Source organism: Anopheles coluzzii, chromosome 3 (assembly GCF_943734685.1).
Source record: "Anopheles coluzzii chromosome 3, AcolN3, whole genome shotgun sequence".
Classification (NCBI taxonomy): domain Eukaryota; kingdom Metazoa; phylum Arthropoda; class Insecta; order Diptera; family Culicidae; genus Anopheles; species Anopheles coluzzii.
In genome coordinates this window covers 92,607,091-92,628,090 of record NC_064671.1, presented here as the reverse complement: position 1 = coordinate 92,628,090, position 21,000 = coordinate 92,607,091, and the positions used below count along the sequence as shown (strand labels likewise).

The window sequence follows — 21,000 nt, the reverse complement described above, 5'->3', positions numbered from 1 at the left end:
CCGAAAAGCACAGGCAAGGGAAAGCACGAGGGGCACGAGGGATAAAACGGTATCGATCCTGCAACGGCCGTAAGCTTTCGCCTCGTAAATGGAGGCGCCTAGCCGGGCGTAAAAAATGCGCCCGCCAAGAATATGGTTTGCCTGCCTGTGTGTGTGTGTGTGTGCTTGTGGCTTGGGGTGTATCAACCAGTAAGCCGAAGGAAAGTCACCCCATACACACACACACGGATTGCGGATGTGCTTTGGGGCACACGGGCACCCGAAAACGCCGCACCAGCTTTAACCGTTTATCGTTAAAAGCCAGCGACATCGTACTATCGTACTCCCCCCGGCTTCTTCCTGCTTTTACCCACTTTCCGCCCTTTCTTAACCAGTACCAGGGGTTTCAGAAGAGAGAGATAGAGAGCGCGAACGAGATGCACAACTAAGATGGTAACGTTGGAGAAAGCATTTGCGGTGGGAAGATATTTGGCTTTCCGATCGATCGAAAGCCGCACTTACACACACGCGCTGTCGCTGGGGCTCTGCTCTGCTGCTCCCCTGTCGTCGTGTAATATTTGGTGACCCACGGGTGCACCTTGCCGTTTCGGGCTCGCTCCTGGGACCAACGGTCTCCCCTTGGGGAAAGGTGCCCGTGGGAAAGGAATTTTCATTACCGTTCAACTTTACCGTTCGGCCTGACGCTGTGTGCAGCGCGCCCGATAAGGCTGCCGTGGCGTACGGTAGAGCGCTACGGTAATAAAGTTAATTTTAGGATCAACCACATGACTTCTGGTTGGGGAGGTTTTGGGAAGGGATAATTTTTTTTTCACCCTCCCGCAATGCTCATGCTGAACCATGCCGGACGATTATCAGCAATGCATCGAAGGACAGCTTTACAGCGACAAAGGAAGGAGCCGTTTTATCAAACATTGCTGGATAAGCAGACAAATTCACTATAAAACCAGTTTTTAATAAAAATTAAATAGTTCATGATGAAGCAAGCTGTGGAGGAAAAACGCTATCATAATAAAGCATAAAATTGCGCTCCCGCTGATGCTACAACATTCAAATTCATCCGTTTTATCTTGCTAAAAACGATCGGCGTGTGCTTATTATTCAACAAGTGCAAACAAACACAGGGCAGTAACAATATTTGCCTTCGCGCCGGCAGCAAATAACCACCAATCAGCGATTGACTTTCGCCCCTCCACTTTGCATCCATCGCCGCTCTCCCCCTGCTACATTGCCTGCTCTGTTGCCAACATCACTTGCCTTTCCGGCGGCTCGCGGTTTAATTGATGGAAGATGTTACTTCGCCTGACGCTATTTATAGTCGCAAGCGCGTCGTACAGGAGACACACCCACAGCAGCAGCAGCAGCAGCACACGCTACCAGAGCCGCCACTCAAGTAAACCACACTACCCGGCACCATGCCCACAGCCCCCCGAGTGTGCGACCACTTTCATCTCTGGAAATGGATAATGTATAATGAAATAAGATCCGACATTGATTAATATCCAACGGGAAGACGTGCCACACGAGGCCACACTTACTGGCCACCCTGCGTACGGCTTCTGCCACAGGTGCGACCTAGACGACGGGATAGCGAAAAAGGCTCGTCTTCCCGGCTGCGCGGACGATACGATAGAAAGATAGAACGATCGCGCGTGAACGTGAAAGGAGAGCGAAAGATTTCACGTCACTTGACAGGTTGACAGCTTTTTTTCTCTCTGTGCTACATTTTCTTCCTGCATGCTTTCGCTGTGCTCAATATTTTTAACCCCATTCAAGTGCTACTGCTACGTCGTGTACATAGATTTCCAGGGACATCCAGAGCAAGTCGTCCATCATAAGGACGGTCGCATGTGTCGGCCGGTGTACCGATATCGGTGTTGTTCGATGCAACACGTTCCTGACGTCAGACGAAGCCACATACACCCAGTGGAAACCGGTAGATCCTGCTAGATATCAAATACAAAAAAAAAAAAACACAAACACTAATCTCACCTCTTAATGCGCGCATCGAGATCGAACGGTTAGGCAAGAGAAGAGATCAGCCCACACGCTCGAGTGCACGCTCGGTAGATTCAGATTGTGAACACAACCAGCAATCTGCTCCAGCGAGAACAGGAGGCAAATCGCCATGTTCAACAGTTTAATTTGCCTGCTCGGCAAGGTTGAGGTCATCGATTCACGGCATGCATCCAATCTCATCTTGCACCGGAGCAAAACGGATGTACACCGCAAGGATGCGCCCACCCGTGCCGGCGTGAGAAACAACAATCCGCCATTAGCCCCATCGACTCGTCGGCATCGATGGGGGGGGAAAGTTCCGGTGCCGGCAGGAGGCCAGCTCTTGGCTGTTCTAAAACAAGGACACCGTACCCGACCACCGTAGCCTACACCACATAAACGCGCTCCCTGTTTCTCACACACATTAAAATTGAGGTCAGGCTGAGGTGGCATTGTGCATCGTGCAGCAGCGTGTGCCTCACACCAACTGCCGACTGTCTGTATGTGTGTACGTGTGTGTGTGTGTGTAAAACTTGCCAGACCATTTCCGTCGCAGGCAGCCAGTTTCGACCAATGTTGGGGATGATAAAACTTTTCCTCGAGAGCCGAACCACAAAAACCAAACTGTTAGCTCAGATTTTAATGAACTTATCCTCGCTGCTGTACAACGGGGCCCGACACAATGCACCTCGGATCGGTTCTTGGGTGAAGGGGGTAGACGGTAACACAACGGGGTGTTAGGAAAGTTATTAAAACTTTTTCTACAAACCCAACACGCCAGAACCAGGCTGCTTCTCTTCATGCTAGTGCTGTTGGTGCTTGTATCGATTGGTGGCAGGTAAAGGCTTTGGCAGGTGAAAACATTCCCGGGCAGGCGTACTAATTGCAACATCTTTATTTTTGCAAGGCAATTTGCAATCAATCCGATATGTGTGCTGGTTAGGGTAGTTTTAGCAACAGGGTTATTGCTTCCACTTTGTTTTCTAGCCGACACTTCAACAAGTTGCAGAACGGTGGGCAAACCTAACACGCTCATTATGTCACACAGATTGCATACTTTGCGGCGTATTGATGTTTCTTTGCCTTGCTGTATGCAATTTGCATCACAAAGCCTTTATTTTAACATCTTATTACCATCGAAAACACTAGAAAGCATTCCCATTGTCGAGCAATCGTAGCTTTCGGTGGGACAATAGTGCCTCCATTGCAGAAATTCCACTCTCTACATACAACCCACAAGCACAGCAAAAATACGCTGCAAAATAATCACCATGAAACATTTTCCATTGTTTTGACACATACTTCAGCTCTCCCTAGTGCCAGCTGAAGCGATAGAGAAAGAGAGAGAGATAGAGAGAGGGAAAAAAAGCTGCAAACCCGAGACCGAAAGCTGCACAAACACGGTGTCGATGGAAAATGGGGATATCGATTGCCTTTGCGTCCGCGGCCTGACCGACATGGCCGACCTGCCTACCCTTCGGACCTGCCGGTCGGTCCGGGTCGGTCTTTCAAAACAAAAACAAACAAAGAGAGAGAGAAAACGAACCCTGAAACAAGAGCGATGCATCCGCACCGAAATGGCTGGGGCATGCATACGGGCATGGTCACATACACACACACACATACATACACATTTTCAAGACTGGAGTCATCGTGTTGCACCGTCCATTTCCGTTTTACTGTGCTAACGTGTGCCCTGCTCGGCTAGGCGCTTCTCGTCTCCTGTCCGCTACGTTTCGTTCTACTTTTGGTGCACATTCTCGGAACACTCTCTCTATCACTCTCTTTCTCTTTCTTTCTCTCTCTTCTTTTATCATACATCTTGCCAGCCTTGCAAACAGAGCGCTCGTGCCAGGCAAGGGACACATTCAACGAAGGGAAAGCATATCGCTTCGCGCAATGTTACGAAGCATACACCACATATGACCGTCCGCAATGTTGTACGGCGTGGTGTACTCCTGGGAGGCACAAAAACAGGACATCACATTCATTGAAAGGCCATTTAGAAAGGAAGAACTTCTACCCACCACCCGCACTGAAAACAAACAGTGACAGTGGGGGTTGGAGGCTAGGAGTGGGGGGGAGGGGGGTGCAAAAAAATGTTCGCATAGCAGAAAATTCGTCCCACAGCAGCAGCTTAACCACGGCGCGACGACCACGTTCCACGGCTCTTTGCGGTCCTCCACAGAAACTACCACAATGTGCTACAGCTCGGTCTGCTCGAGAGTGTGATGACGACTGGTCAGAAAGAATGTGCAGCGTGGATGATGATGCTGACGGTGGCCAGCGAGCGTCACGTACCGTACCAGAAATCACCGAACCAGTGTGCAGTGGGAATTTACTGTACCTTTGTTTTCGGAAAATTGATTTGATGGTTCGCCCGTCAGTTATAGGCGCTTCTGAGAGTGCTGCAGCCATTATAAATGCCCCAAGTTGGCAGCTTTTTTTAGGTTTTCGGGTAGTTGGGGAGGATTCCCTTTCTGTAACAACCTTCTTTTTTGTTTTTGCTTGTCAGCTGAATGCGATAAAAGGCGACCATCGTGAGACATGATCCATTCAACCTCCTTCTTCTCCGTTGCTGCTACTTCGTTCTGCCACCTAAATGATGGTGTAGGTGAACAATGTGTACATATTGTGGCATGGTTTGCACACTGCATCCACCATGGACCCTTGTGGAGCACGTTTTGTGCAATCGAAATACTGATGCTCCATTTTTTTCTCTCTCTTATGCCCTATTCCGTCCATCTGCTCTTCTGCTGTCAATATTCACCATTTCCTTTGGGCCGAGATCGACAGACAGCTTGTAATGTTTGCACATTTGCACAGATGGACGTACGTATCCTTTTGTTTCATCTGCATTCCCCCCCTTTCTACGATGGATCACAACAGTGGCGTTTCGCCGAAATGTGCTGCTAATGGAAAGACATTCCCTTTTCCATTCGCTGGGATATTAATGGCACTCTTCCACCGAGCGTGATTGAAGTGCAAATCAAAGCCTTCGCAGACAACGGCGCGAATGGTTTAATCAGTGTTTGCTCGGTGAAAACGAAACAAGAGGAAACGTTCATTTTTGTGAGAGCACTCTACTAAACACTTTTGGCAAGCGCGCTTTTGTTCCACAAAATAATTTCGTTTAATTGCGTTGTAAGCGCAAGCAACAGTAAGGCTATGGATCCGGTTCGAAGGACCAAATGCTGCTAATCCAAAGCCTACCTTTAGGCGCAGGCTTCCAGAGATCATAAAACTCCTACAGCTTGTAGATGTGTTTCACCGTTATCGGTTGCTTGTTCGGAGATAATTGACAATTCTTTGAACACGACTCCAACTCCAACTCATCTTAATGTCGCATGCCGCCCCCCCCCCCCAAAAACCAAATGACACTCGGGTGGAAAGCCAACTTCTCGGGAAACGGAACACGGCAGCACCTTCAAACTCCAAGAACCAGCAATATAATTACCATTTTTCGACCGAATTTAGTGAGTTTCGGTAGCCGCTAAAGGGAACAGTCCCATCGCTTACAGCCCAACGTTACTCAAAACTTCTCCACATTGCTGAAAGCAGACCGTGTGCGCGTGGGAAGCATGGTGCAGTGTCTCTTGAGCCCTTTTCTTCGTTATTTTGTTCTGTGTGTCCTACCCGGGCCTGCCTGCCTGCCTCTGTGACAGTTTCATTTGTGCTTGCGCTCAACAACTACCACCCACCGGCATCGCCACCAACTTATTTATTGCTTCGAAATTGCTACCACAGCACCACGGTCCATTTAGTGGGCAAGAGAAGGGGGGAGGGGTGAATGAGGGAGCAACCAATTCCTTTTAAATGTCGTCCATTGCAACATGAGGCTGACATTTTATTCAAATCTTTCCCTTCCTCGCTCCGCGATGCTTACTTTCATTTAGCGTCTTCGATTGTGTGCCTCTCTGCCTCAGCGCCCTCTGCCATGCCTCACGATTGTGTGCACTTTTTGTTTGCAATTTGCATTGACCGTTCACTTCGCTTTATTGTTTCGTTTGTTTCTGTTTTCGTACCACAACCGTTTACATGCTGCTTTACATTTACATTCTTTCTCACTCCTCCTGTTTTCTTTGCTGCTTTCGCTGCATCGTGATGGCCGAGCTTGATTCCCTTTCGATTGGTGTGTGGTTGCACATTTGCACAGTGTCTGCCCTTTTGAGGATGTGCAGTGACTTTATCTGTGCGCTTTAAATTGCTTTCCCACGCACCGGGTAAAAGCAAAACGGCAAAAAACACGAAACACTCCGGGACGTTCGTGGCGTTCGAAATAAAAAAGGTTCACACAACAAAACGGCAATTCCAAGGAACTGCTCACAAACTCCAATCAAAAGTATTTTAAGGCTCTTGCTCCAAAATTTCCAAAAGCTGTCCACCCTCCCTAGACACGGATGACAGGCGAAATGAAAATGAGATTTGTTTACTGCTCTCGGTGCTATTATGCATGCCCAAGCCAGTCCCATTCACCAAACGGGAATTAAAAGGTCGACAGCGAGCCGTAGCCAATCGGCCAGACCGGTGGCCAGTCTGTGCAGGGCAATAAAACGCCCACCAGCCAGTGTGTGTGTGTTGCGAAGCGCTGGAGCCATCGTGATAAGGTGAAAAATGAATTAAATCGCTGGAATTAACACGGCACAGGTCAGCAGAAACGCTGTCCGCACAGAATGCCTGCATCGAGTTTAGAGATGGGGAGAAGTGCGAACGATCATTCAACGAACACTTGAACGTGAGCCTACACGGATAGGAGAGCAAGTGACTTAATTGAAGTTGATATCATTTCAGCTACTGAATAAGACAAATAATTGAGTCTTGCTTTCCTCCAACAAGCAATGGTAACAAAACAAAGGGCAGGACTTTTCAATAGTTTTCTCCTGAAATCCTATTTTTTGCAGCATTTTTTTTACGGTACTTTGTTTTATTCGAATCAGACGGGAAACGTTCTCCGGGACTATGCGAACAAAGCAATCAATATGCAAAATGAGCCGAAGAAACACGTAGCTCAACAACCGGCCACGCCACTAATGTACCCATGGCATGCAACGTAAAAACTACCACCACTCCACTCCACCACTGCTCTCACCCGGTACGCCACAAATCCCTTGAATAATGAACCGGTACGGCATAACAATATAGAGCCGGACCGCTGCAGCAGCGAACGGAAAACGATGTGTACCAGTAGCTACAATGCCGTCAACATCGACCAACAAAAAAAACACGCAAAAACATATTTACACATACCAACACACACGCACACAGAAACTCTTGCAAGCGCGCAAACTACCGAGGAGCCCCCCCGGCCCGGAATGGCCATCATTAATTTATTTACTGCCCCGTTCGCCGACTGTACGTGCGTATACAATTGGGTGGATTTGCGTTTGCGTCTGTAGCAACACATGCTCTCGAATCGTTTCCGCCTTTTTCCGGCCTTTTCCCTACAGCGGCCAACACCACCAGCTGTCACTTTGACAGATGACGGCAAACGCCCGAATGTATGCAACAAAAGTGCTCCAACAACCGGGGTTTGCCCGTTTGTTTTTTGGTCCGGTTTTTGCTTGCTCTCGCACGGAATATTATTCATCAAATGCCCTTCTGCACATAAATTCAGGCGCGCTCGCGCCACCGTACGCGCTGAGCCGAAACAATTATGTGCTAATTAATGAAGCAATTACCGGCACACGGGGGGACGTGACACGCGAGCTTAATTCAATCGATTTGCGATGACGAAAGTCCCCACTGTGCATCAGGCGACGGTGCGGGAACGCGATTTCCAATGCTTTCTGCTGCAGCGTGTCAAAGCGTGTTGAGCTGATTCTGAATCCTTTCCGAGCGGGTCGAGAAGCGGTGTTTTGCTGCAAATAATTCTGACCGACCACGCCATACCTTTACCCCTGGTCGGCACTGCACGTCGGCACTGCAAGGCGCTTCGGGCGAAAATCGATATTTTTAATTACATTTCTGGTACACCCAAGCCCCCGGGTCGCCGCTGGTCAAAAACTGGCAAATAAGAAGGCGGAACCTGTTTTTTTTTTTTTTTTGTTTTTTGGCCCAACATCACACGCTCGGTGGTAAAGCACAATTTGATTATTTGCTGAGCTTTCAATACGCCCGGCGCGTCGGCATCATTAAGGCGATAATCACCCTCTGTCAGCTAGCACGGCGTTTCGTTTTTTTTTTCGGCTCCACTCGCTCATTAAGCACGCCCGGTTCGAGATGTGCTCGCCGCTGTGTCCGTCCTCATACGTTATTAACAAGAACATGTCAGCGATGATACGACCAGGCCCTTTTGGTACGGGAAAAGGTAACGAAAAAAAATGGCCCGTTAATAGTTATTGATGAACATCAGCGCGCTACGCATCATAACGCACGGTGTCGTTAGCGTCATGGGAATTTGTCAATAATTGACACCTATTTGGAGGGTTTGGGCCTTTTTTAACATCACTTCAGCCTATATTGAATGCTTTTTACACTGCTCATACAGGGACAATTACGATAAAACTGGTGTACTGTCAGGCGATAAACGATAAAACGCCTAAATGTATGCAATTTGTGTTACAAAATTACCTTTCTCATATTTTTTCTTGTTTTCAATCCAATTTTGATTTTTAATTTACGCATACGCACTTAAAATGTCAAGCGGTGCTTTTCAAATGCTTTTAAATTCTTTATACAGTCTGACAGTGCTAATAAAATGTTTCAATCACGAATTTCACTGTCCTTGGCCACACTTTTCGGACAGTTGCAACCGCTTTTAGGTAAATTAAAATCACCCACCTCCTTCGTTTGCCTCCCAACAACAACAAGCATGCACGAGTACAAGACACCCCTCCTCCCTCCTTTTTCCTCGTACTCTTATGCAACCATCCTTTTCCTCCGGAACCTCGCCCCAAAAAAACACAAACGCAGCAACACCGAAAGCACTGCAATATTCAAGCCATTCATTTTTATGTTGCATGGCTTCCGATTTTCCCCTCCACTTATCGGATCAGCGTGACTTGGTGTATCGTTTCGCGTCGAGCCACCGAACCCCGACCCCGTTCGACCCCGTTCGCGTAGAGCACCCCTTTTTGGTTCTTCTGCGCAGCTACCAGGCTTCTGGGGTTGGGTGGCGTAGCAAACGGTGGGCAAAAAAGAAGAACTGATTAGAAAACCACTAATTCGATAATAATCGCAGGCGTGGGCTTGCATCTAGAATTCAACAGCGAGAGCTTCCAAAGACAACGAAAGCACAGGGGGTGGAGTGATGGCGAAACCAGTGCCATTGTATAGTGATGAAATAAATGTTTTTAGCAGCTCGTTCAGCCCATTCTCTACGGGACATTAGCATAATGTTCGTGTTTTCGAATTTAATCGCTCAATATTGTTCCTTTCCCTGGTGGTGCAGTGAATTGAAATACACTGCCAGTACGATTGTGGATGCTTAATAAACTCACAACAATTAATATGCCCCATTTATTCTATTAACGTGACCGTAAACCGTGCGCGCGTGCCTTTCCACCGCCCCGGGGATGGTTGAACCTTTTCAATCGGAACATTCAACCACTCGGGACCGTATCTCGTCGCAAATATACCTTCTTCAAAAGTAGCTCCCAACCAGTAGGAGCCAGTCCCATCCTCCTCCACCTACGCCAAAAAAAGCCCCCCATCGGTACCCAATTAAACCGCTCACCGGCTCACGGCCGGGAAATCAACACTCAAACGCACACAGCGCACACAGCCAGCAGCCAACAACAGCACACACAGCGTAGGCACTGCGGGAGTCCCCCGCGGCCTGTTGCAACCTGCTGCTGCTTCCGAAAGTTCGCTCCGTGGCGTGATTTATTACCTTCACGGCCGCACCGGACAAGATGGGACACTTACGCCGCCAGCTTCCCATGCTGCAGGCAGAACAAGTAGCGCTGCCGCCCCATCAAATACACTCCCACTCATTAGCTGATAATGGTGGGCGTGGGGGTCGTGGGATGCTTTCCCCATAGGAAAGCTTCGAGCCCGGGTTGACTTCCGGGGTGGAGTTAGCCGTGGCAATTAAACCCGTAAAATCGATTTTCCAAGTTGGAGAGGTGACAAGTTGTCAGTTTATGATCTTTATGGTCGGTGCAAGGTTCCAGGTTCGGTTTACGACAAAAGGACCTCCATTTCAATCAAGCTGTAAATTAAAGTGTCATATTTTCGGCTGGGACCTTTTCCCAAAACCACGGCAAGAAAACCAGCCGAGCTTTTAGTGGCTTTGATTGACTTTTTTGTGTTGTAAGTTACTTGAAACGAGCGATGACGTTTATCAGATTTGCAATAGAGAGTGGGATGGGCAGGGAGGGCACAGTTTTCAATCAAAGAATCAAGAGTTTACGGTTCAAGATTATAACCTGCCATAAAAGAAGTCGTTAAAAGCCACTCGGTTAAATGAGTTTTGTCAGAAATTTAAAAAAGAGGTAAAATGTATTCTTCAAGCCACGCCTCAGCTCCCCGTTTCTATAACCCGTCCCGTCCTGTGTGCAACGTTAGAAATCACACGTTGGGGCAACACTGTAGTAGACGGTGCCACGGCACAACCATGACCACAGCAAAAGCAAAACAATCACTCCTACTCCAGACGCGCTCATTACCTCACCCGGACGCCCGGAGGTGGTACTAACCATGATGAAGAAAATGCTCCTCCAGTCCGCAGGGCAGGGCCTGTAAAAACCAGTAAAAACGTACTAACACGACCCACAGCAGTAATTACGGCTCGGTTGCCTACCACCACCTACCCTCACACATACGCACACACACATGTACGACTTCAACCCGAAAAGCCTGCAACACAAATCCGTATCTGTCCGCTGGCCGCTTGCGTTACTGAGGCTGTCACTGCGAAGAACCTGCGCTCACGACCGGGAAGAGTGTGGAAGTTGTGGCACCGCAGGGAGTGGTGGAAGAACATTGTGTGGTACATGTTTTACACCATTCCAACCTCCTCTCCCTTCGACCCGTTTTTACGCTGCCCTTCATAATTTTGCATATGATTCATAACGGTACCAACAACTCGCAAAGGAACGTGAGCAACGTGACGGGGGAAGAAAACCATCAACGCCACCATCGCCGCTCTGCTTACACTCGGTGGCCAACACTCGGTCGGTCGGTCAGTACACACACCCATAGTCCTCTCTTCTGCTCTCCCCGGTTCCGTGTGTCACGGTATCCTGTTAAAAGCCACAAGAAGTTCCAGTTAAACCGTGCCGTAATTGACACTCCATCGTTGGGCGCCCTGCTGCTGCCCTTTGAAAACCGACCCGTAACCATTATTGGAGCGTAACGCATCCAGAGGGACATACACACACACACATAGTCACACATCGCGAGACATCCAGAATGCAGCAACTAAAAAACGGGCCTGCTTACCAAATGAAATCCTTGCAGTGGGAGCAGAACGTCGGCTGCTTGAAGAAGCGCGGTATGAAGCGATGATCCTTGACATTATAAACGTTCTTCTTCTTGAGCGCACCCTTGCGCCCGCGGTTGCGTAGCGCCATCTTGTTCTCCGCCTCCGGGATCTCCTCCAGCGTGTTATCGTCGTCCGCCATCTTGCCGCGTCCGGTCCCGCTTGTGTCTCGAGCAAACACGGGAAAGCTTAGCGCTCAGCTCACTCAGCACTCAGCACGCTTGCACGGCGCAACACACACTTAGCGCACACGGCACGCGGGAAACAGTAATGGAATGGGCTAGAGTAACGCGCAGTAACGCCTGCGCCCGTAACGCACTGCCGTCGTCGCACTGCCGCTGCCGTTGCTACCGAACAAATTTCACTTCCACCACACGGACACACTATTCTCTACTCTTCACAGAACAGGCAGAACGAGACTTGGTACTTGGTTCTACCACTCGCTGCACACCCTGAACGGGTGGCACATACACACACACCGAGACACACCCACCCACACGCGGACGCACTGCAACGTACCCACACAGACACACACGGTTGTTCGCGTTGGCTGGGGCCCACGACGATTGCTCGCTAGTAGAAGCAGCAGCAGCAGCAGGTGTGTTGTGCTCCGGATTTTACACCGCAACGGGAAGACGAACGAACGCACCTGACAGGACACTAGCTGGATACTAACGCGCACCACAACACTAAGGCGACTCGGTAGGGCGACCTGCCTGTAGCTGTAACGACGGCGAGCACGTTCTCTCCGCTGTCGACGAAACGGGAGAGAGTGAAAAGGAGAGAATGGGAGAGAATGAAATGAGAGTGTTACATTTACGCAATCTGCTCCTTGCTACCGGAAAGTGTGAGCAGGCGGAGAGAGAGAGAGAGTAAAACACGCTCTTGTGCTCTCTGTCTCTGTCTCGCTGTCCCGCAAGGATACCCTGCTGTGTCAATTTATTTCGTATCGATGGTGTGGCTAAAAACAAGTTCTCAACCCTACTTTATGTACCCGTTCTTAGTGCTCTCGATTTATGGCTCGCGCTCACTCGCTCACTGTATAGTTCTCTACTCTCTCTCTCTTTCTGCTCACATCCTTCTCCACCAGCAATTTCCTCGAAAGGCGCTGCAATGGACGCAGGGCGAGCTTTTTCCGTGCTCCGGACTCGCTATCTATGCTATTCTTGGGGTTTTGCCGAAAACTTGTGGCTCCGCGCAAGCAAAACAAACCGTTAACGCGCCGAACCAGGCAAGCTAGCGCCCCGTGAAGAGCAACAGTGCCTTTCTTCTTCTTCTTCTTCCGTTCGCTCGTTCCCAACCCTTTACCAAACTCCATTTTCTTGCACTACCGAACATCGATATCCGCGATGATGACCTCCGAAGAACGCTCCAATTACTAATAACCATAATTAGTTCCCGCGCGTTATACTTGGCCCTTGGGGAGACAGCCGCAGCATCGCAACAAACATCGTAATGAGAAATCGATTAAGTCGAATGTCAAAAGTTTAATTACTTCCACACAAAAAAAGAGTCCTTCCCACCCCCGCTCTTCACCGTCACACGTCCCGGGGATTGAAAATAATCGACCAAATCGTCGACGATCGATTTCGCTGCCCTTTACTCCAACCCCCAAAAAAGGGGGCCATTTTTACGTCCAACAGTTTGTAAACAAAGTTGGGTCGAAATTGGGCGGCCGCTGCCATTCTCCTTGCGGATGAGTTCCCGTGGATCCTATTACACGATTGATTTTATTGGGTTTTATTCTTCTTCCTCTTCTCGCTGTTCAACTGCTGTTCTGATCACTCGTGAACCAATAAAACAACACTGAAAGAAAAATTACCCGAAAACAGTTCGAGCAGCAACGGTTGCTAATCTGCCAGCCACACCAGCCCCCCTCTCTCTCTCTCTCGTGTGTCCTTGGAAGAGCTACCTTCCCGCAGGTCAGGTTGGTATATCACTTCACAAGTCAGCAGGAAAGAAAAAGGAACAAGGAACAACGACACGCTGCAGAGCGCCCCGTTGGAGAGCGCGCGCTGCCCAGGCCCAGAGCCGGATGGAGTTTTAATTGGAAAACTTCTTCCCAATGGGTCCGGTCGGTGTTTCGGAGGAGTTTGGAAATATTACTACGGATTCCGCTACCGTACCCCTGCTATGCGGTCGATGCGTTTCGTAAGCGAAGAGTGCAGAATCGGCCCCGATCGGCACCGTGCTTGACGGGTGTGTGTGACACCGTTGCTACAACCGTGGCCGCACATTCGACAAACGTGGCTAATTCAATTAACGACGTGTCGCGTCATCCCTCCATCAGCACACCGATTGACGCCATTGCGGGGGCCAGGGGTAGCGCAAGGTAGCGCAAATGCATGGTCACCATTTTTAAGGCCTCTGCCAGTGCAAACGACATGGTCAAAGTAAAGCCTGCCTGCCTGCTGTACTGCCATTTTTTTTTTGTTTTGCTATTGCGTGGCTTCCATGCGACGCTCCGACAGTATAGGACGGATTTCCAGGGGCTTCCTTCTGATGTGGAATTCTAGCAAACTCAGGACATTGCTGCCTGCTGCTGTCCGTCTTGGCATTCTAGCGCTCTAAAATCAATTAAAGACACGTCAAGCAATGGACGTAGCGACGTTCGGCGCGGTGACACATTTAGCCCGGTGAACTACTCCAACAGGCAGTACTCCGCACAGGTTGGGGGAGTAAAATTAGACGCTGCACCTTCTTCCAAGCGTCTATCAAATTAATAATCAGCTTCCTCCCAACGCCTTCCAACGCCTTGCCTTAGTACACAGTTCCCGGTACAATTATCCGATACAACCACCCACACACACACACACTTACTGCCACCTTCAATTGCTCTCACGCTTTACGATGCGTTTCTAAATAAAATTAGCGCACAAATTAATTCTGAAATGTGGCGCGTTTTTGACGTCGTCGGTGATGAATTTCATTTCCAACTGATTGCTCTCTTCTCTACGCGCACACACACAAAGCCACCCGTCAGCAGAAAGGTGTTCATCAGCAAACAAGCAGACTGAATGCTTGTGTGTTTAATAGAAATGTTGTTAGGAAAAAGAGGACAGAAAAAATGGTGATTTTTTATAGCAATGGCGGTCCTAAAAAGCAAAAAAAAAGCGGAGGAGATTAGACGCTTTACAGTGGCCCCGAATAATAATAAAAAACCCCTCAACTTTACTTCTTACCAGATAGGAGAACCTAACACACACGCCCGCGCCGTAATGGCGCAGGCACTAATTAGCATAGTTGTAAATTAATTTGCCAGAGGATAATAATTAACTGTCATAAACGGCTACTGAATATGATGTGGCGGTGTGTTTTTGCATTTTAAAAAGAGGGGGGAGGGGGGGTGGGAGCAATTCTGTTAGCAAACAATCCGTGAGAACCCGGACAGATGGGGGATGTTTGATTTGGGCAAACATTGTGTTGTCGAAAATTTCCAAAAAAAAAAAATCATGCCTTCCAGCAACGGCCATAATTGAATATTGAAGATTCCTCGAGAGTCACCTAGGTGGTTTTTAAACAATCAGGCTTTTTTTAAACATTTATTAAACATGTTTCAAAATTAAAGATCATGAAAATGTACAATAAACTGTTCATTTGACTTAAATATCGATTTGAAAAGTAATCAAAATGAATTGCTAATTTACATCTGCAGCAACTGCACTTAACCTCAACATCGCACAATTAATACGATTTGCTAAATCTTCGCACCGTTTAGTGGCAGCACACAGTAGCAGGGGTTACACGGTAGCAGCTCCCCCTTCTTTCGGAGAATTTCATTCCAGCATCCACTGCAGTTTGCTCTTCGAACTCTCCCCTAGTTCGCTCTCTCTCTCTCCCTCTCTCGCACACGTGTTTGCTCTCTCGCTCGCCTGTGCTCATCATCTGTTTGCTCTCAATACGAGTGAGTGTGTGCGAGAGACAATCTAAACGGAGAGATCCAATCGGTGAAGCTGCGCGGGAATTGAAAGGCAACAACAATAGCACCAGCACACAAAAACGTCAAACTAATATCGGAGATTGGAGAGGCGAACGTATAAAAAAGAAGAAGCAGAACGAACGAGATATACACACAACAATCGGCTTCACCACACACACACACACGCCGTGGAAGCTATTTTTTGTGTAGTGCCTCTCTCTCTCGCTCTCTCTTCCACCACTAATCACTGCTCTCGGTCCCGCTGTTTGTGTGCTCTTCACCAGCTCTTAAGCAGCGGAATAAGTGTGCGGTGTGTCGCTCGCTCCCCTGCTGCCCCAAGCATTCGGGGAATAATGCGTTTCTGTCCCTGGGACACTCTTTCTGCTTCACGGTTCGATATCGGTGGCAGGTTTTGACCGCTTCGCTTTCGCCTACAATGTGTGTGCGTCCGCGGGAAGGTCGACCAAGCAAGCGCACCATTTGGGGGCTTTTTTGACATTTGGCGGAAAACCTCTCGGTGTGCGTGTGTGTCGTAGATGCGCGGGTGCAGATCCTTTCCTCCCATTCCCTGTCCCTACCCACACGTCCACCTTTCGCTCTCAATAACCGGTCGATAACGTGCCATTTCCGCTCCAAAATGTGGAATCTCTTCTCTTCTCCGAGGCACGCATTTGCAAACAACACTTGCAACCAAAACTCGCTCTCTTGCACACAGCCTCACACCAGGCTCCGAGCGGGCGCACCACCGTTTGACATTTGAAATGGAGATTTTTGCCGAGCTTTTAGTTTATGCGTTTTTCGTTGCTTTGTTTTGTTTTGTTTCGCTTGCCTGCCCATCCGGCACACGCACAACTGTTTTGGGGGGCAATATTCGCGACGGTAACCGCACACACAACAGGAATTCTATCCACAATCCCCACCACCACCATCTCGCACACCAGCACACACACTCACACAAACAGTTAAACAACACGGCGCGTTTCTAGGTCAAAGTTGGCTGGGTCGGAACGGGCACGGAACATCAACATCTTAAGCGACACGGCAGCTGCCTTAGCACCCCAAGTGCACCTTGTCTGGCGGTCCACTGCTCGGGGTCACTGCTGCTTGCTGCTGGTGGTGCAGGGTCAGCCTACCGTGGAATTCTTGTACCGTCGTCGCACGTACACCGCACACACACACACATAGACGGACAAATGAACCTGATACACACCTTCACGAGCCGGCACGGGAAAGCCACACACGCTGCTGCACTGACGCACTGCTGAAACGCTAGCGAACCGAACCGAACGGCATTACAAATCAGATTGAGGGAAGCGCCAGCCAATTGGACGCATTGAGCAGATTGAAGTCCGCGCTCTGCCGCTCGCCGCGCGCACAGTGAGCTGGTCGGAGTGTATTGGTCGGTTAAAAAGAAACAGTTTGCAGGGGAGATTATATTCATTCGATTTTTACTACAAATGGTTTACGGAAAATTAGATTAAAAGACGAAAAATATTATTTACAGAAAAAAAATCTCCAAGGTTTCAGATAATACTTTAACCTTTGATAAAAGTTTGAGGAATTTGAAAAGTTTTTATTTGAATTCTTACCAAATGTTCATTTTTTTACTTATTGGATTTGACTTTATCACAACTCATATTTTTCGTTAAAGTTTAAAAAACTGCAACAATTTGCAATGGTATTGTGTCAAATTATCATATTTTTATAACTACATTTTTCTCAAAACATAATTATTTTAATTTAAATTTGTTCCTTACATCCTCTTGAAACTAGAATTGCTTGGGAAGTTTAAACTAGCCCGACGAACCCTGCATTTCGCGTATTCGTGCTCATTTCTCCTCTCCGATTTCGATTATTTGCTCTCGCAATGCGCTTACAGTGCTGACCGTTGGTTTAACCACACTCTAATGTTTACTTTCACGTTTTCTATGGCAGTTTTAATGAAAAAGGGCCGAAAAAATACAACATAAATCCAGTGCTATGATAATTCCACATTCAAATGCATGATGCTAAATCTAATCAACAATCGTGTGGATCAGGCATGCACACATTTACCAAGAAATTACACACCAAATTACACCAAAACTAACACTTAGTCACCCCTTTAAACCGATTGCCCTCGCGCAACCATTCCTACCGCTTCCATTTGCTGCGATTAGCATTTCTGTTTATTTTCATTCTCTCCAAACAACACCCATATATAAGCAATCGTTTATGGTAGCGCCAGGCAGTAATAAATACCCCTAAAGAGGGAAAGGGAAGGAAGGCGCATGTTGCTTGTGAGAGGTTCGCCATCGTTATCCACGGGAATGCATGGGAAGATCGGTACAAATCCGAGTATCGAAATTTTCAATTAAAACCTGCACAGTGCAAAGCCACATAAAAAGGGATGTAAAAGTCATTTCCTTCACTTTCCGTTATGTTTAAGGAAGAGAGGGAAATGTAACTGCAACAAAAACGCAAAAGAAGCAGCACAAGCACACAAGACACAAGCAGCAAGATAAAATGTTTACCCCGCTCACACTGACAGCTGGCCAATTAAAATCAATTCATTCGCAAATCGAAATCGATCACGATCTGATGGGGGCCCCGTGCGGCGTTTTAATTAGCGAAAGGGCACACGCGTACATGTATCGGCCCGGCTGCCTGCCGGGAGTACCGAGCGTGTGCGTGTGTGTGTGTGTGTTGACATGTACCGGACAGTCACACTCCCCTGCATCCCTCTACAGGTTCATTAACAAATAAATGGTGCAAATAAAAGTACTAATAATTAAAAAAACGCGCCTGCTGTCCAAAAGTGTGGACAGGCTGACCCGCGAGATTGATTATCTCATCATTAAACCTGTCGCGCTATTAACCCGCTGCAAATGCGCAGGGCTAGTAAAAACACACACGCATCACGCAGCTGACAACGACGATGACACGATGAGACAGGAACGAAAAAAAAAATAAATCAGCCATCTTCACAAGAGTCTATGTTGCTTTAACCTGAACCACAGCCACATCAGACCGAAAAAGTCACGCCATCACCTTACACCTCTCACCATCAACATACCATAGGCGATCACACACAGCAGGCCCGTTCGCTTCCCCCATCGACAAACACGATCGCAGCATGCCGGGTTGCGCTTACTGTCGGTCTTTTCCGACCGCTCGACCGACCATGTGCGCTCTTTTGGTTGCGTTTTGCTTCTTCGCGCTTATTTGATGCCAATTGCCAAACCACATTCCCGCGCACCGGTCGCGACCTCGACGGCCGTCCACGGCGTGTAAAAAACTGCAACTTTTCCAGTATCGCAGCCGTGTCCTTTTCCGTACCGTCCATCCCTGCCCTCCCTCTCTCTCTCTGGCAGCGTCAACGACGACACCGGTCAGTTCAGGTTATGAGTTGCGCATAAAAGTACAGCTTCATCAGCGTCATTCATGTCAATATTCGGTGTGCGTTTTTTCTTCTTACGATTTCCTTCTTCAATGCAATGCACTTTTTACAAAACACGGTGACAGTGTGTGTGTTTTTTACTGCGTTACCCTTTTTCGCTTCATAACCTCAACACTCCCAGCGGAATTATGCTTCGCCAAAGCGCCAAAGATGTAGCGTGGCAAATGGCAAGTCGGTCAGCTCGAATGTGCGGGTGCAAAAAAGACGACGTGTCGACTGAAAATCACCCTAGGGATTTAAAATAAAAATGGGATTTTTACACAATTACACCTTGTTTCAATGACAAACGTTCGTCTTCGTGAAGCTAAACGCGAGATAATTCCTGTTTGATCATGAAAAAGAAAGCATCTTTCAATTACAATTACAATACTTTTCCTAAACTCGCTCGCCCAAATAGAACTCACCCTCACATCACAGCACACTCCGGGTTACGTCGGTCCATTTGCCGAACTAAATGCATCTGCCTTCGACACACACACACACAGACTCACGCATCTCGCATCTGGTTCCATTCGTCGCACCGGCGCTACTACAAATATGCCGCCATCGTAATTGCGGCTTAATTCACTCCACCCTTCCCCCTCCTTCCCTTCACTCTTCAGCTTCAGCTCGCAACGCAAACGACAGAATGGACGCACCGCCGTGACACTGGTAATAATTTTGCAATAAATAAAACAAAAAAAGCACATACACAGAGAGACCCGTTCCAATAAGCCAATAAGGCGATAGCCAATAACCAACGGCCTACAGCCGTAATAAGGACGGACGCCCGTTGCACGATCGGATGGATAATTGGCACTGATTGCTTTGCGACTGCTAGAGAGTGTGAGAGAGAGGGAGAGAGAGAGAGGGTGTTGATCTTCGACAGTGGCATCAAAAACGGTTAGCGCGACTCGGCTTTGACAGTGCTGCCAGCTTCGAACGATCAAGCTGTCTGGTTACAGCTTGTGCCCGAGCTGGACGTGATTCATATCGAGGGCGAAGAGGACTTGGAAGTCAAATACGCTTTAAACGATGTTTCCATGCAAATCAATTATTTGTATCCTCCTTCCTTTCATTCCCTTCACGAATCAATTTCTCAAACGCATCACTCTCACCCGACACGCGCCATTCACAGTTTAAACTACATTTTGTAAACACGGTCTCCCCAAGGGGCCATCTCAGTGGAACGATCAAAGAGCTGAAGCCTCCGACCGAATGTTTCGAACTACGATCGTCGTAAATTTTCCCGAGGAAGTAAAACAAACCCGTGCCGGGTGCGTCAACGAAACTAAATGGGTTTTTGGGGGACGATCAAGATTTGGCCCATAAATTCATCTCGATTTGTGTTGCGCTATCACATTAGTTATCGAGTCCTTGACGCCACGCAGAAAGGTTAAACTATTACAGCGTTAATAACGCTACGCAAAGTGCTGCGTGACAAATGGATTGACAATTTATCAGGATGGCATTGGAGATTCTCTTGGCTGTGAATGTTGAAATGATTTGTTGGTGTGTTGCTGTGTACCGAATACTTGTACAGTACTTTCAGACATTGAATATTTTCCCAAGCTATCTTGGTACACTGCTTAATAATTAGACAAAACATACCGTCATTACTGCTGCGGATGCAAAAACCAAACATCCAGCGCTACTCAAACCATCCCCCTTTTCTCCTCCGTCCAGCTAGAAATGCTTCAAATTCCATCGCGCAATGGCCTCCCCTCCCCCCAAACGCACACGGTGCATCCCATTGCAGCGCACCAACAACTGCAGTTATCGTAAACGCGCAATGCAACACACACACACACGCGCGCACGTGACCGAAACCCTGCATCGAGGCGCGATACTGTTTACATAATCGCCACAAACCGCTGGTGCTCATAGACGCACACAGGGCCAGGGAACCAGCGACCCACAGACCCAGAACGGACGGGACGGACGGGGAAGGGCGAAAATGAGACGAGAACGAACCTGTAAAAAACAGCAACCAAACAAAACAGTTCGGTGGAAAAGTGCTGCTGCAACACTGGTGCGGTTATCACGTTGCGCCACTGCCGGCCACTGCCTTCCATGCTGGGCCGATGCGCTGTTGATTGTTAATTAATTTTGTGCACATTATCGCACCGCTTGGTGGTGGCCAGCTGTTTGGGGGCTCGTTTGTCGACCACGCATTTTCTTTCGATTCGATTTGTAACACGTTCAGGAACCGTTTGTGGAAAGGATTTGACGAAAATGGTATCA

The 21,000-nt window shown here is 48.2% G+C and overlaps 1 protein-coding gene across 2 annotated transcripts in view; it reads right to left on the bottom strand.

Annotated features, from left to right (window-relative positions):
• The window catches only part of LOC120954942 (protein kinase C, brain isozyme-like), a 58,945-nt gene extending 42,296 nt beyond the window's left edge, over positions 1-16,649 (bottom strand). Inside the window, exons 1-2 of one of the 2 annotated variants that reach the window (XM_040375304.2) lie at positions 16,549-16,649; positions 11,380-12,170 (exon numbers count right to left, since the gene is read on the bottom strand). In XM_040375304.2, coding sequence (XP_040231238.1) covers positions 11,380-11,561 — 182 coding nt within the window. In that variant the 5' untranslated portion in view covers positions 11,562-12,170; positions 16,549-16,649. The remainder of the gene's footprint in view (positions 1-11,379; positions 12,171-16,548) is intronic. The other variant, XM_040375301.2, reaches the window with a different exon arrangement.
• Between the last annotated feature and the right edge of the window lie 4,351 nt (positions 16,650-21,000).